Source organism: Myxocyprinus asiaticus, chromosome 31 (genome assembly GCF_019703515.2).
Source record: "Myxocyprinus asiaticus isolate MX2 ecotype Aquarium Trade chromosome 31, UBuf_Myxa_2, whole genome shotgun sequence".
Taxonomy (NCBI): Eukaryota; Metazoa; Chordata; class Actinopteri; order Cypriniformes; family Catostomidae; genus Myxocyprinus; species Myxocyprinus asiaticus.
Genome location: NC_059374.1, coordinates 33,767,837 through 33,784,515, shown reverse-complemented (window position 1 = coordinate 33,784,515; position 16,679 = coordinate 33,767,837). Strand labels below are relative to the sequence as shown.

At 35.7% G+C, this 16,679-nt stretch overlaps 1 protein-coding gene across 1 annotated transcript in view; it reads left to right on the top strand.

Moving 5' to 3' along the window:
* Positions 1–16,679, top strand: part of LOC127422243 (neurobeachin-like) — a 382,851-nt gene that overhangs the window by 136,743 nt on the left and 229,429 nt on the right. The window contains exons 14-19 of the mRNA XM_051665603.1: positions 7,188–7,267; positions 10,354–10,416; positions 11,231–11,328; positions 12,627–12,719; positions 15,395–15,503; positions 16,326–16,407. Of these exons, the coding sequence (XP_051521563.1) occupies positions 7,188–7,267; positions 10,354–10,416; positions 11,231–11,328; positions 12,627–12,719; positions 15,395–15,503; positions 16,326–16,407 (525 nt within the window). The remainder of the gene's footprint in view (positions 1–7,187; positions 7,268–10,353; positions 10,417–11,230; positions 11,329–12,626; positions 12,720–15,394; positions 15,504–16,325; positions 16,408–16,679) is intronic.

Here is a 16,679-nt window from a genome sequence, read left to right as displayed (position 1 = left end):
CGGTATTCTTTCTCAGAGCCAGCAGAAGCAGTGGAATGGACCTGAATGAGACACTTTTTTTTTAGAAGTTTAACTTGTTCCTCTCTTAAAACGCAGCGCACATCACCGGGAACGCATAAAAATTGTCAGAGACATACAGTACATCCAGTGAATGTTTTCATAGACGAACAATTAAAAATAGCACAGATGGGAGCAATAACATGTTCAGAACATGTTTATACTCAAAACAGCAAGATGCAATGCAGCAGAATGTAACAGAATGGGGGTCTCTTTTTAAGAGTTATAACTTGACAGCATTTTTTAAAAGCGGCACAAGCCACATGACAACGGTCAAAGACATATGTCTATTGCATGTTCATATAGAAAAATAATAAAAAAATAGTCCAGATGGGCACAAGAAGGTGTACTATGTAAGTCCATGAGTAAGGTGTATATAATAGTAGGCATATCTGCACTGCTGACTCTGTTTACTAACTGTGCAGTACTAGGCAGGACCAGTGGTTTGATAATGTAAAAGGAGGAGTTGATCTCTTGGAGTGGAGGTGGTCATGCATTAATGAAGGCCCCCGTGTGATGCTAAAAAGTCACAGAAGTAGAGATCGAGCCTTTTTTGCAGCTTTTTTATTAATGAATGCTCTTTTTGGATTAGGGAGGAAGTTTTGAGTTCTGAAACATAGGTTTTTATAGTACAATGACCTCTTAAATGTTAAAAGATTAATGAAAATGTAATTCCTCATGACATGGCCTCTGTAAAAAAAAACAAAAAAAAAAACATGCCTTATGGGGCATGTTTTTTTTTTTTTTTTCAGTTAATCATCATAACCTTTAAAGTCATGTGACTGATGACATGAACTCCTTGTAGCAGACAGGGCAAAACAAAAGTGTTTAAATTTTTTAAAATGGTATGCTACCATAATACTCATGCTACTTCAAATATATATACTGTAGATATAGTACTATGGTAGTATGCTATTCCGAACATAGCCTGTTTTGTACGATGTTAAGAGCCCTCCAGAATGTATATGTTGCTCTAAATTAAAAAAAAAAAAATACCATCCTACTTTTGAATGGAAAAATATGTTTTCGCCCGCATAATGGTGTAATTAGGGAAGCTAACTGCAGGGGCTTAATACTGATTCTAACAAGCCAAACCATGACCCCCTGGTTAGCACGTGTTTTCTGGCCATGTTGAGCTATGATGCTCATATGGGAGCTGCAGAATCGAATCCAGCCCACATCATGTCCTGAACCTTTTTTCCAATTTTTATTGTCAGCTCTTCTCTCTCTTGTTATCAATAAAATGTGAAAAGCCCATTCCAATAAAAAAAATGAAAGATTGCTGAATAAATAAGATTCAGTAAATAAATAACATTTACTCACAATGTTCTTTGGAAGAACCTTTGCAATATCATTGCAAAGTTTTAAGATTTTTGTTTTCTTACCATGACTAGCTAATCATCTTTCCTCAGGTTCACATAAAACACCACAGAATTGATTCAGATAGAGATAGACAAAATAGATATCTAAAGAATGTAACCTAGTACGCTCACACAAACACGCACAGTCTATTAAAATATTATTCAAAGTAAAGAAGGAAGACTATCTTATCTTAAAAAAACAGCTGGCACAGAGATAAATACACCATCATGAACCTTACAACCTTTGCGAATCTCAAAGAAACCCTCAAACACATTGCATGAACATCAGGAAAGGAGGTCTTAAAGAGATGAAGTATGTAAAATAATTCATCTCTTGCCTGCCAAGTAGATAATTCTGTCTGTGTGGCAGTCCAAATTGATTTATTCTTCATTTGTTAAACGCTGCAGTTGTTTTTTTGTTTTTTTTCACAAAGGAATGGGTTATAGAGAAAACAGCAGTGGGACATGATAAAGTGTTCAATTAGTGCAACAAAGAGTGCTTTTAAATTGTAACAACATCAGCTAGCCATTCTTCCTGCATCAGTCTAGCATGCTGAAACATCAAAATAGTCCCTTAAAGGAATAGTTTACCCAATACACTCCCCCCCCCCCAGAACCATAGAATTATATATATATATATATATTTAGAATTTTGAGCTAATCTTTTCCATGAAATGAAAGTGAATTGTAAGTACGGCTGCAAAGCTCCAAAAAAGGAAACAGAAAAAGTTTTTCCGAACACACCGTAATTTACACTTTAGTTCACAAATGCAATTCGTGCTTACACATATTCAAACTTGGCACGTGAAGAGACGCTTCTTGGATGTTTTAAGAGATGCGCATGTTTCGTAAGCAATTGTGACACACCAAGATTGAATATACCAAAGCGGGAATGACATTTGAGAGCTATGGAGGAAGGGAAGATTTTTCTGTGAATGAAGACTTAAATTTCAGTTTGCTCTGCACACAAAGTAAACATATAGTTTTAGAAGACATGGCATATAGTGCATGAGTCATATGTACTACTTTACTGGTGCTTTTTTGTCGTTTTTGGACCTGGACAGCCCCTGGTGCTTTCGTCGTATGGAAATGATCTCTATGGACATTCTTCAAACGCTCTACTTTTGCGTTTCATGGAAGAAAGAAAGTCATACAGGTTTTGAACATCATGAGGCTAAGTAAATGATGACAAAAATTTTATTTTTGGGTGAACTATCCCTTTAAGTATGATCACACACACAAAGCTAATCAACTTGTGCTAATGTTTATCTAACAAAACCCAACTCCAGTCCTGCTCTTCGAAAGTCTTTGTGTAAAACTCCAGGGGGTGAATAAATTCTCCCTTTCTTGGCTTTATTTTCCTGGCGTCAGAAGATAAGCCGTTGTATGACTCCAAAGCCAATTACAGCATATTTACTGTGGCCTGCATGAATATTTACACCCTCGGAAGAGATCGTTTTTTATTTCAATTCTGTACATGTCCCACAGCTCCGTTTTGATAAGAAGCTTTTACATATACTGCTGTTTGCCCTGATCTTAAGAACAATGCTCTGTGTAGGGGAGCTATGAGTGTACATATGTATTGATTAACTGTTTGACGCAATGCCGGATTCATTCATCTTTGCAAATTAGAGATGGCGTTTGCAGTGAGCGTTTATATTCCGATTCAATTAAATGATGCAGGAAGAACTGTTATTAGGTAAACAAGATATCAGTCATTCTATTGATCTGCTTAGTTTTTCTTTATTCATGACTGTGCTCTTCTAATGAGATCAGGTAGACAAGCAATTCATTAAGAATAAAAAATTGTGACTTTTATTTTTTTTTATTTTTTTGATAAGCTTGGCATTGATCTGTACTGTTCAGTTTGGGTGTTTGCTAATGAAATGGGATATTTATTATTAGTTTCAATTCTGTAATAGGCGGTTCAGATTAAATGTGGGCTATGGAATAATCCATTTTGTTTAGATTTTTCTTTCTCTTTGAGAAAGAAAAATGACCAAGTAGAAAGCGGCCAACATGTTGACCATCTAAGTAATAGTCTATGATCTCAGAATTCAAAGTGCTTTCTGTAAAAAGCTATGATCACCCTCTATCCAACGATAGAAATAATTATGACAGTGGGGAATGAAAAGCACACTTTCATATTCTTAAACTAAACTTTTATTTTGTTTAATAAAAAGACACCTTCGAATGAGGTACATCAACAGTCAAACTTTTTGGACACTCTTTGTTATCTAAAGGCTTTTGCTTAAAGGAATATTCGGGCAAGGCAAGTTTATTTGTATAGCACATTTCATACACAATGGCAATTCAAAGTGCTTTACATAAAACTGATTTCAAATATATGTAAGATACTTATAAATAATTTTAAAATCAAGTAAGTACAAGAAATAAGAATAAAAAGTAATAAGATACATTTTTAAAAAGTAAAAATTATCAAAATGAATAAAAGAGTAAATAATACAGAAATAATGATGCAGTGCAATCAGTAAATGCAGCACAGTGCTCAGTGAATAAATGCACAGCTGAACAGATGTGTTTTCAGTCTGGATTTGAATATGGCTGCTGTTGGAGCACATCTGACCTCTTCTGGATACTAGTGACAGCTGTGGTTGGCATAATAGCTAAGCGTAGTCTCACCTTGTTTTATATGCTCAGATTTTTTGGTTCTGGTAAGAATCATGGCAGCAGCATTCTGAATGAGCTGCAGCTGTCTAATGGTCTTTTTGGGAAGGTCGTGTGAAGTCCATTGCATCCCTGCTGGTGATAAATGCATGAACAAGTTTCTCCAAGACTTGACTGGATACAAAACATCTATTTCTTGCTGTATTTGTGAGATGATAATAGGCTGATTTAGTTATTGATTTGATGTGACTACTGAAACTAAGGCCTGACTCCAAAATGACACCAAGATTCCTTGATTTTTTTGTCTTTAGACTCTTGGAGTCAAGGTATGTGTTCACCTTGGGAATTTCGCCTTTATTGCCAAATACAATGACCTCTGTCTTGTCGTTGTTTAACTGTAGGAAGTTTCGGCACATCTATCTTTTAATTTCATCAATGCACAGGCATAGAGATTCTATGGGGCTGTAGTCATTTGGCGATAGGGCAAGGTAAATTGTCTGCATAGCTATGGTACGCAATTTGGTTATTTTTCATAATTTTGCCCAGTGGGAGCATATACAGGTTGAACTGGAGTGGTGCAAGAATCGAGCCTTGTGGGACTCCACACGTCATGGATGTCCACTCAGATTTATAGTTTCCTATGTTCAGATATGACCTGAACCAGCTGAGGACTGTCCCAGAGAGCCCAACCCAGTTTTCCAGTCTGTCTAGGAAAATGGTCAACAGTGTCAGTGGTAGCACTAAGATCTAGTAATATGAAGACTGATATTTTGCCTGAATCAGCATTTAGGAATACCATTATAGTATCTTTATGAGTGCCGTCTCTGTTTTGTGATGCGGTCAGAAACCAGACTGGATATTGTCCAAGTAGCCATTTGAGTTTAAGAATTTGTTCAGCTGATTGAAAACAACCTTTTCAATGATCTGAAAGGAAGATCTGAGATTGGTCTATAGTTGTTTAATATAGAGTTATCTGGTTTGCTTTTTTTAGAAGGGGTTTGACAACTACAGTTTTCAGGGACTTCGGAAACGTGCCTGAAAGGAGTGAGGCATTGACTATTTCTAACAGATCTTGTTCTAAACAGTTCAACACATTTTTGAAAAATTAAGTAGGGAGTGTGTCAAGACAGCAGGTCGACATTTTAGGATACTGTACTATTTCTTCCAGGGTTTTGCCATCTATTGCCTCAAAATCGGACATAGTGACTAATTTCTGAAGTTTTTGTGGTGGGTTCTGTTTGACCTCAATGAGGACGAGCTGATCGCCATTCTAATATCATTGATCTTCTGCATGAAAAATGATGGAAACTCGTTGCATTTGCTGTCAGAGAGCATTTAACCGGGAACTTGTGTTGGGGGGTTAATTAGTCTCTCTACAGTAGCAAAAAGGGTGCGGGTGTTGTTTTGCTGTTTATAATGTTTGAGAAGAAAGGCTGCCTAGCTGTGTCTAGTTCCATACTGAAATCATGAAGGCTGTCTTTATAAATGTTATAATGGACTTCAAGTTTTGTTTTTTAATCTCAATCAACAGCATTTGTGGCATAATATTGATTACCACAAAAAATAATTTTGACTTGGAAAAAAAAACTAAAATCTAGTTTAAAGTGAGGAACTTAGAATGGAAGTGAATAGAACTATCCGTAAACATGAAAATACTTAAACATTTCAAAAGTATAGTCACAAGACATAAACATTGTGCATTTTCTCATGATAAAATTGCTTACTAACCTTTTCTGTGTAAAGCTATATTCAATTCTGCAAATTTGTTACTATGATGACCTAATTCCGTAAATCCTAAAACCTTAAAATGACCGTAAAAATTTTCAACAACAATACACCTCAAATTAAACACAAAATGTATTTAAGTGCTTTTATAAATTTATAAGTTTCAAATTTCTGCCTTTTAAATCCTCGAAAAATTGGCCCCATTCACTTTCATTGAATATGCTGTAACCCATGGAACCTCGATTTTTTCTTTTTCTTTTTTCTTTTTTTTTCTTTTTTTTTTAAAGGAGAAATGTTTTTTTTTGTGGTAATCAACATTATGCTAAAAATGCTGTTCGATTTAGCTTAACTTGTATAGAACCCCAAATATTTCTTTAAATGCTTGAAATTACTTTTATACACAGATATAATTTTGCCTGTGTATGAATATCTTTACTAAACTAACATTTTAATTGCATTTTCTTTTTTTTTATTTATTTTTTTTTAATTTCTTATAGATGAGTTGAACCGGATAGGAAATAAACTATCAAATGGCTTTTTTTGGTCACAGTATTTCCATTTTTTTATTTCATAGTTTTGATTACTATTGTTCTACAATTTGGAAAATAGTAATTATAATAATAAATAAAAAATGTTTTATTCTATTGCTGTCACTTTCAGTGAACATTATCTAAATTTAATCATAAGCAGTTTGATTTGTTGCTCAATGTGTTTTCAGATTAATGGAGAAATAGAAACTGGACATGTTGTTTGATTTATTTCGAAATAAATGAAAAATCAAGTCCAGTTTTTTTTACGATGATACTCTACAAGGGTTTGATGATATTCTTGATAAATGAAACCTTTATAGACATGCCAATTTTTTTTAAATTGCAAGTTGCTGCTGTCATATAAATAGAGAAAGAAAGTAATCTTGAATCATGTAGAGTTAATAATTCCAGACAGTGTTATAGCGAATGAGTCCTGATGATCAGACCTCCTCTTGAGTTGAATCTGTGCATATGACAGGTTATCAATTTGTGCTTCATTTCATATCAGTGCTCGGGCCATCCCTAGTAAAACAGCAAATGAAAAACAGTAAGACACATTCACACACACATGGACACTGAAAAAGAGCTTTAAAAAGAAGCCAGCATGGATTTTACTGAATTGTAGCCTGTAGAACTCTATAGCTGTCTTGTAATTTGGAGCAGCAGTCTGGAGTTAATAAGGACTTGGCCTTTTTTCTGAGAGGACTCTGACCTCTGTGACCCTCCTCTTGGCTGTTGGAGGCTGCTGTCCATGCCATGACTCCATACTGTGTGAAAGCGAGACAGTCTCTCTTAGCTCCGAATTTGTAATACCAGCACCTATGAAACATGACAGTTTTATTGTAGGTTTGTAGTAACAGTTCCTCTGTGGTTCCTGTGTTTGTAGATGGTCCTCGGCCCTCACAGAAAGAGATCACCTCACTCAGAGCCTTCATCCTGTTATTTCTTAAACAGCTCATACTTAAGGTAAGTGGCTGTTTGTCCCATATCATACTATTCCCAAATTTACCATAGTTCTTGCATAGAAATCATAGTTTAACTATGTTTTTTTTTAGTAAGACAATGGTAACCACAATTACAAGCATGGTTGGCTCCCCGATACCATGATTTGATCAATGTTTTGGTTTTGATATTTTTTTATTTAGATTAGATTATTTGGACTTGTGCTGCTTGTTTGATCTTGATCTGCTTCAAACTTGCATTTATAAAACTGTATTTAAAGTGAACATTTTGTAAGGAAATATATTTTAATAAGCTAACTTTATTCTAATTGTACCTACAGTATAACCATGTACATGTTGTCCTACAGATTTAATTCAATTCAGTCCAATTTTCGAATCAGTTTAACAGATATTTATATAGGTTATATATGTTTAATATACAGTTGTGCTCAAAAGTTTGCATACCCTTGGAGAATTGGTAATATATGTACCATTTTTAAAGAAAACACGAGTGAGCAGGCAAAACACATTTCTTTTATTTCTTATGGGATTCATATTCAACTGTAGGTTATAACAGAATGGCACAATCATAAAACAAAACATGGCAACAAAGAAAAAAATGAAATGACCCCTGTTCAAAAGTCTGCATACCCTTAGTTCTTAATACTGTGTATTGCCTCTTTGGCATCAATGACAGCGTGCAGTCTTTTGTTATAGTTGTCTATAAGGCCCCAAATTCTTGCAGGTGGTATAGCTGCCCATTCGTCTTGGCAAAATGCCTCCAGGTCATGCAAAGTCTTTGGTCGTCTTGCATGAACCGCACGTTTGACATCTCCCCAGAGTGGCTCAAGGATATTAAGGTCAGGAGACTGTGATGGTCACTCCAGAACCTTCACCTTTTTCTGCTGTAACCACTGAAGTGTCAACTTGGCCTTGTGCTTAGGATCATTGTCATGCTGGAAAGTCCAAGAGCGTCCCATGCACAGCTTTCGTGCAGAAGAATGCAAATTGTCTGCCAGTATTTTCTGATAGCATGCTGCATTCATCTTGCCATCAATTTTCACGAGATTTCCTGTGCCTTTAGAGCTCACACACCCCAAAAACATCAGTGATCCACCACCATGCTTCACAGTGGGGATGGTATTCTTTTCACTATAGGCCTTGTTGACCCCTCTCCAAACATAGCGCTTATGGTTGTGACCATAAAGCTCTATTTTGGCCTCGTCACTCCAAATTACAGTGTGCCAAAAGCTGTGAGGCGTGTCAAGGTGTTGTCGGTCATATTGTAACCGGGCTTTTTTGTGGCATTGGCGCAGTAAAGGCTTCTTTCTGGCAACTCGACCATGCAGCTCATTTTTGTTCAAGTATCGTCGTATTGTGCTCCTTGAAACAACCACACCATCTTTTTCCAGAGCAGCATGTATTTCTCCTGAGGTTACCTGTGGGTTTTTCTATGTATCCCAAACAATTCTTCTGGCAGTTGTGGCTGAAATCTTTTTTGGTCTACCTGACCTTGGCTTGGTATCAAGAGATCCCCGAATTTTCCACTTCTTAATAAGTGACTGAACAGTACTGACTGGCATTTTCAAGGCTTTGGATATATTTTTATATCCTTTTCCATCTTTATAAATTTCCATTACCTTGTTACGCAGGTCTTTTGACAGTTCTTTTCTGCTCCCCATGGCTCAGTATCTAGAATGCTCAGTGCATCCACGTGCTAACAAACTCATTGACTATTTATACACAGACACTAATTGCAATTTAAAAAGCCACTGGTGTGGGAAATTAACCTTTAATTGCCATTTAAACCTGTGTGTGTCACCTTGTGTGTCTGTAACAAGGCCAAACATTCAAGGGTATGTAAATTTTTATCAGGGCCATTTGGGTGATTTCTGTTACCATTATGATTTAAAAAGGAGCCAAACAACTATGTGATAATAAATGGCTTTATATGATCACTATCCTTTTTTTTTTTTTTCATGATCAGTCATATTTTCAAAATCAATGCCAAAATTTCACAATTTCTGCCAGGGTATGCACACTTTTGAGCACAACTGTATGTTCTGTGGAGAGCAATATGGAGTTCTCCATATTATTAATGCATTTTATATATATATATATATATATATTTTTTTTTTTTTTTCAATTTATTATTTTCATCTTAGTTTCATTTGTAAAATGAGTTGCCTCCCAAAAAGTAATGCCTATTTTGTAACACATTTTTTATCAAACTTTTTCCTTATCTAATCTAAATAAATAAGTAAAATATATATATATATATATATATATATATATATATATATATATATATATATATATATATATATATATATATATATTTATTTATTTATTTATTTATAAAGCCTTGATAATTTTTCTAATGTCTGAACCCTGTCTGTAGGACTTTAGAAAAATACATACAAATTCAATGTTTTCAATGTTATGTCACATCCATAAATACAAAAATGCCCAGATAATAGTGGGATAAGGCCCTGTTATTCACCTATCATCAGTATGACACCCAAAATGTATGCTAACTTGGGCCTGCCACAAATACACATATATTGGTTTATCAAAGCATAGAGAACAACAGAGCATGGGGCTGTTGCTTTGGCAGGTGTACTCCTTCATTTATCATCTCCAGCTGTTTACAATTTTCTAAAAGGACCATATAAAAACGTGTACACCATTTCAGGCCAGTGCTAGCATATCAAGAAATTTGTCAGCAGGCCAAGGAACGAGCAAACAACAATTAGCTCACAAGCTGCCTGTGTTCTAGCAGTAATGGAAATCATGTGCATTCATCAGATGTGCGCACACCAAACAGTTCACTGTACTTTCCTAATAATAAGGGGCAGCTTGTAAATGTCAGGACCTAAATTCACTGTGAACAGTAATTTGGGCGAAAACAAACATCCTTCCTGAACTGTTACTTTTCTTTCTTTCTTTCTTTTTGTATTTCATAGTTTGTCAGCATGCTGGTGGTGGCAGTAGTAGTAGTGTAGCTTTAGAGTGCCGTTGGATACGCTGTATATAGCAAAAGCTTACAATGTTTGGTCAAATAGTACTTCGCATTTTAATGTACTAAAACATCATTTTTGCATTCATCAGGATCAAGGGGTTAAGGAAGATGAACTTCAAAGTATTCTCAACTACCTACTAACTATGCATGAGGTGGGTCTACTTCATATTACAATTCCCTTAGCAAAATATTTGAATCAGAAAGAATGATCTATTTTAGAAGAGGAAGGATATCCTAATCATTCAGTTTCTTAAATGAATCCAACCCTTCACATTTTAAAGGAAAATATGTCCACATTTTAAATCATAACTCACTGGCTTCATATTGCATTCTACTTTCAGCATCTCTGAAATAGATTATAGAAACAGATTACACATTTTCCCAAAGATTTGGCTTTAGGCTATAATCTGATTTTCTTTCTGAGCAAAAGGTAAAAAAATTACATATCCACACTATAACAATTTAAAGCACAACACAGTTTTGAGTATAAAGGCTTTAAAATTGTCCTTTTTTTTTTTTTTTACATAAATAATGGATTAAAAAACAGTTTGAGTAAAAACACTATTGTAAAACAACTGTATTTAATTTAGTGAGGTTAAAACAAAGAAAAAACTATTTGCCTGTGGGGTAGGAAAAAGAAACTTTATTTAAAGGCTAAACAAGTTTATTTTTCTTACCCTAATGGCAAATTGTAAAAAAAAAATAAATGTTTTTTAAGTTTGGATGCAGTTGACTGAATTCATCCACAAATGTAATAATTAGTCCTAAATGTTACAACAACAACAACAACAAAGCCCAAATGTAATACATACATTTGGAAAATATTAAAAGAAGTAGCAGTGGTAAAATGAATGAGAAGGTCTGCCTAAATATTTTACTAGTACTAAATACTTCATAATTGCCTAGATGCCTAGAAGGTTACCTTAAATGTTCAGGATGTGTATTGAGGTGTTTTTCTCAATTCAGGATGAGAACCTCCATGATGTTCTTCAACTGCTGGTAGCCCTCATGTCTGAGCACCCTGCCTCCTTGATCCCTGCCTTCGACCAGAGGAATGGCATCCGGTAAGATCTGAGCTCAGACCACATACACAGACACACACACACACACACACACACACACACACACACACACATGTTGGTGCGGCTATCCTTATGAGGACTCTCCATAGACATAATTATTTTTATACTGTACGAGCTATAAATTCTATCCCCTAACCCTAACCCTACCCCTAAACCTAACCCTCACCAAAAACTTTCTGCATTTTTACATTTTCAAAAAAATCTCGTTTGGTATGTTTTTTAAGCGATTTGAATTATGGGGACACTAGAAATGTCCTCATAAACCACATTTATAGCATAGCACCCTTGCAATTACCAGTTTGTAACCTAAAAAAATGTTTTTGTAAACCACCCAAACCCGCTCACACACACACACACACACACACACTTTCCTCAGTCACATTTCATTATATTTCATCTTGTCTCCTATGATGGATTTTGCTGACATGATAGAGTCATGAATTATTCAGAAGACTCCACATAGGAATTGAAAATGAAATTTCCATATGTATTTATTTTTTTGACAAGCAGGATCAAGTTCTCACCCTCCGTGTCAAGCTAATAAAATATAGATGGATTTGATGTAGTCATTTCCTTTTTGAAGTTTCGGGTTTGGCGCCGAATCACTGATATGACTTTGATGAGCAGCTTCATGGTATTTACACAATGCCATTTAAAGGGGTCGTGACATAACTTTTTAAAATTATTTTAATATGTTCCTTGATGTTCACTTATAATATTAGTATACATTTGTAAAACATGTCAGAAATGCTCAGTTTTGATGCTGCTTCTCTTTTAAGACTTAAGAATAAACGCCCACTGTTATGATTGGTTCCCTTCTCTTGACTGACCTGCTCTATCCTTGTATCTCACTTCTCAATGCTACTGGGCAGGCTATGGAAGTGATGAGGAAAAGTGGGCGTTGATGTGTTGTTGTAAAGGCAGATGTCAGATGCAAATGTCTACCACAGTGTGACATCACAATGTGGAGGAAGTAGACAACGAGTTGTGTTAGCAGCTTGGTTTCAAACAATTCTGTTTTTGCAGTGAGGAGGATGTTTTGAGTTCTGAATTACCTCTTATATATCAAAAGATCAAGGAAAATTGATTGATCATGTCATTACCCCTTTAATGCCATTTCCTCTCGAATATTACTTTTTATTATCTGCCAATTTCAAACTTTTCTAGTGGCTACCACATAATTCATTGTTTTTTTTGTTTTTTTTTTTGGCACTGGCATGTACACACAGTGTGTAGCAATTTAATTCATCAAAAAATTATTTCATGCCGTTTCTTTCCAGGGTAGTATACAAACTACTGGCCTCCAAGAGTGAAAGTATCAGAGTACAGGCACTGAAAGTTCTGGCATATTTCCTCAAACACTTAGGCCACAAGTGAGTACATCAGCTCTTCTATTTCCAAGAGACATTTTTTACAGTAGTACCAAGTCTTTCAAGAGCAGGTAACTTATTCTCATGTGTATCCGACAAGGTGAAATTTATGGTTACAAAAGGACAAACTCTTTATTTATAATGTGTTTAGGAAATGTTAAAGTTGTTTTGCCTGTTTGAAGTAGTTGCAAGATGGCTTTAGGGCTTTTGATTCTTATACTCTACCCAGAAACTTTACCTTTTAGTTGTTGTATGAATGTGTGTGTTGGGGTTTATGAGTGTCTATATATCTATCTATGTATATCTGGATATATGTGTGCATAACACACTCCAAAACCTTGTAAGCTGCATCCGTAGGCAGCATTTAAAGACATCATAAGCATGCTCCTGAAGCCAAGGCTGTTCCAAAAGTAGGCCGCATTAGATACCTCATTTTGGACAAATTATATATATATATATTTTTTTTTTTTTTTTACTTTTTCAGTGGAAAAATAATAATAATCCAAAGTGGTGTATGAAGCAGGGGAAATGTTGATTATAAATAGGCCTACACTTATATTTCATTCCATTCTAAAATGTATTGATATAAAAATGGGCAATTTTACAGAATATTTGTGTGTGCTTTGTTTATATATTTTTTTATACTTGCACTGGCGGCCATACGTTTGGAATAATGTACGGATTTTGCTGTTTCGGAAGGAAATTGGTACTTTAATTCACCAAAGTGGCATTCAACTGATCCCAAAGTGTAGTCAGGACATTACTGATGTAAAAAAAACAGCACCATCACTATTTGAAAAAAAGTAATTTTTGATCAAATCTAGACAGGCCCCATTTCCAGCAGCTATCACTCCAACACCTTATCCTTGAGTAATCATGCTAAATTGCTAATTTGGTACTAGAAAATCACTTGCCATTATATCAAACACAGCTGAAAGCTATTTGGTTCATTAAATGAAGCTTAACATTGTCTTTGTGTTTGTGTTTTTGAGTTGTCACAGTATGCAATAGACTGGCATGTCTTATGGTCAATATTAGGTCAAAAATGGCAAAAAAACAAAGTAACAGCTTTCTCTAGAAACTCGTCAGTCAATCATTGTTTTGAGGAATGAAGGCTATACAATGCTTGAAACTGCCAAAAAACTGAAGATTTCATACAAAGGTGTACATTAAAGTCTTCAAAGACAAAGGACAACTGGCTCTAACAAGGACAGAAAGAGATGTGGAAGCCCAGATGTACATCTAAACAAGAGGATAAGTACATCAGTGTCTCTAGTTTGAGAAATGGATGCCTCACATGTCCTTTGCTGACAGCTTCATTGAATTCTACCCACTCAACACCAGTTTCATGTACAACAGTAAAGAGAAGACTCAGATGTGCAGGCCTTATGGGAAGAATTGCAAATAAAGCCACTTTTGAAACAGAAAAACAAAATGAAAAAGTTAGAGTGGGCAAAGAAACACAGACATTGGACAACAGATAATTGGAAAAGAGTGTTATGGATCTTAACCCCATTGGGCTTTTGTGGGATCAGCTAGACTGTAAGGTGCGTGAGAAGTGCCCAACAAGACAGCTACATCTATGGCAAGTGCTACAGTAAGTGTGGGGTGAAATGTCACCTGAGTTTCTGGACAAACTGACAGCTAGAATGCCAATGATCTGCAAAGCTGTCATTGCTGCACTTGGAGGACTTTTTGATGAGAACTCTTTGAAGTAGTTTAAGAAGTTCTGAACATTTTTGTCTAACTGTAATAGTAATTTTTCACATTATTAATGCCCTGACTATACATTGTGATCAGTTGAATGCCACTTTGGTGAATAAAGGTACCAATTTCTTTCCATAAGAGCAAAATCTGTACATTATTCCAAACTTTTGGCCACCAGTTTATATCACATTGTTAGCTTAGCAACATGCTAATGTCAAACTATTCAATTAAATAGTGAGTCAAGTCTCCCATCCACTTTATGTGTCGAGCATTATACAGTATGTGTGGTGCACAGAGTTGCTGCCTATGTAGAGTGTTCCAAATAATTCACTTATGAGGTTTCATTTCGGTAGGCTGCTGCCTTTGTAGGCAGCTTCCTATGTAGAGAGTAGACAGCAAGTCAGCAAGAGCCTTGGTATGAGGGTAAGTCAGTGTATGTGTGAGGCAATTTCCCTTAAATTTACAGTTATAGCAACATAAAGCCCTGTCTGCATTCTGCATCTTAAAGGACATACAGTTAGGGTACTTTTTTTTTTTTTTTTAAATCCCACTGACATTTGCAGACTTGCACTGCAGTTAGCCTAGAGCATGCATACAAACCCATATTTGCTTTTTGTCACCATTAGTGAATCCATCATTGAGTGACTACAATTTTGCGTGCTAAGAGGCACTTTAAAATGTACTCTTCGCAGGTTTGCATTTAAGAGGCTTAGCATTCAGTCAGTACCTTAGCATGATGTGCTGCTAGATGATTTGTGATTGTGAAAGCTTCAGCTCTTCTAGTACCTGTTTGCAGCAGAGTCTGTAGAGGTGGTTGCTTTGTTATTCTGTGTGAAGGTCTGAATGTACCCGACACCATGCAAAAGGTGCCAAGCCCAGTCGCCATCAAGGCCTGTTCCTGCTAGCTTGACATTATCTGTGAGGTGTATGAAAGTTGGCAGTCTAACAACGTCCTATGTTTCTTTTCACAGGAGGAAGGTGGAAATAATGCACACAAACAGCCTGTTCACACTTCTTGGAGAGCGACTCATGCTACACTCCAACACACTGTCAATAACTACATACAACACACTCTATGAGGTAAAAGGAGAGTGATTTCTCATTTTCCTCTCAAATCATTATAAAATATCCTTTAAGTACAGTGACCAGTGATACAGTCACTTCGTAAATGGAAGCTTTCTTCACATACTGTAATTGTTCAAATTAATTACCTTTTTGATGACTTATGCAGGACATTATTGTATACACTACCAGTCGAAAGTTACCTATTTTTTTATTATTACTATTTTACCACATTTTAAAATGAAAGTAAAATCATGTAAACTATGAAATAATACATGTTAAAGTATGGAAACTGTTTATAAACAAATCAAAACTATCTTATATTTTTGCTTTTGCAAAGTCTAGTAGCCATCCTTTGCCTAGATTACAGCTCTGTGGTCTCTGGGCATTCTTTCAACCAACATCATGAGGTGCCACTAACCCATCCCATCCCATCCATCCCTCCATCCATCCCTCCCTCCATCCATCCATCCATCCAGGAATTTTGTAGTGACCAAAAAAAAGTTAAACAAATCAAAGCTATCTTATATGTTTTGCTTTTGCAAAGTACAATAGCCACCCTTTTCCTAGATTACAGCTTTTCATACTTTAGCCATTCTTTCAACCAACTTAATGAGGTGCCACTAACTAACCAGCCAACCAAGCAATCATTTAAATAAATTAATTTGTAGGCACAATTTATATTTGTCTACAAAGCTAATTTTATACATCTAAGCATTAACCTTTAGATCAGTAGATTTTTAAGATCCTGAAAAGCACAAATTAATTTCCGTCTGTTGAAACTTTTGACTGATATTGTACATGTATTCATGAGACTCCTCTAATCTGTTTCCTGTCTAGATCCTCACAGAGCAGGTGTGCACACAGGTCGTCCATAAACCTCATTCCGAGCCCGACTCCACTGTGAAGATCCAGAACCCAAGTAATTCATTTTATCAGACCATCTATTTTTGGTTTTGTTGCCTTGCTGTGAACACAGACTTACTTTCATTCATGGAAATCAATGTTAAACTTTGCTAGAGAATGATGAAAAATGTTTGCTTCCACATAAAGTCAGAGTAGACGGCATATTATTTAGATACCATGTCCTAACCAGATGGAATGCAATAAGATTCGTAGCAACAAGCAATTTGTCTGTTCACACTGTTCACGAAAATACTGCATGGTCCGACAAAGTCAAAGGCAATATGAAAA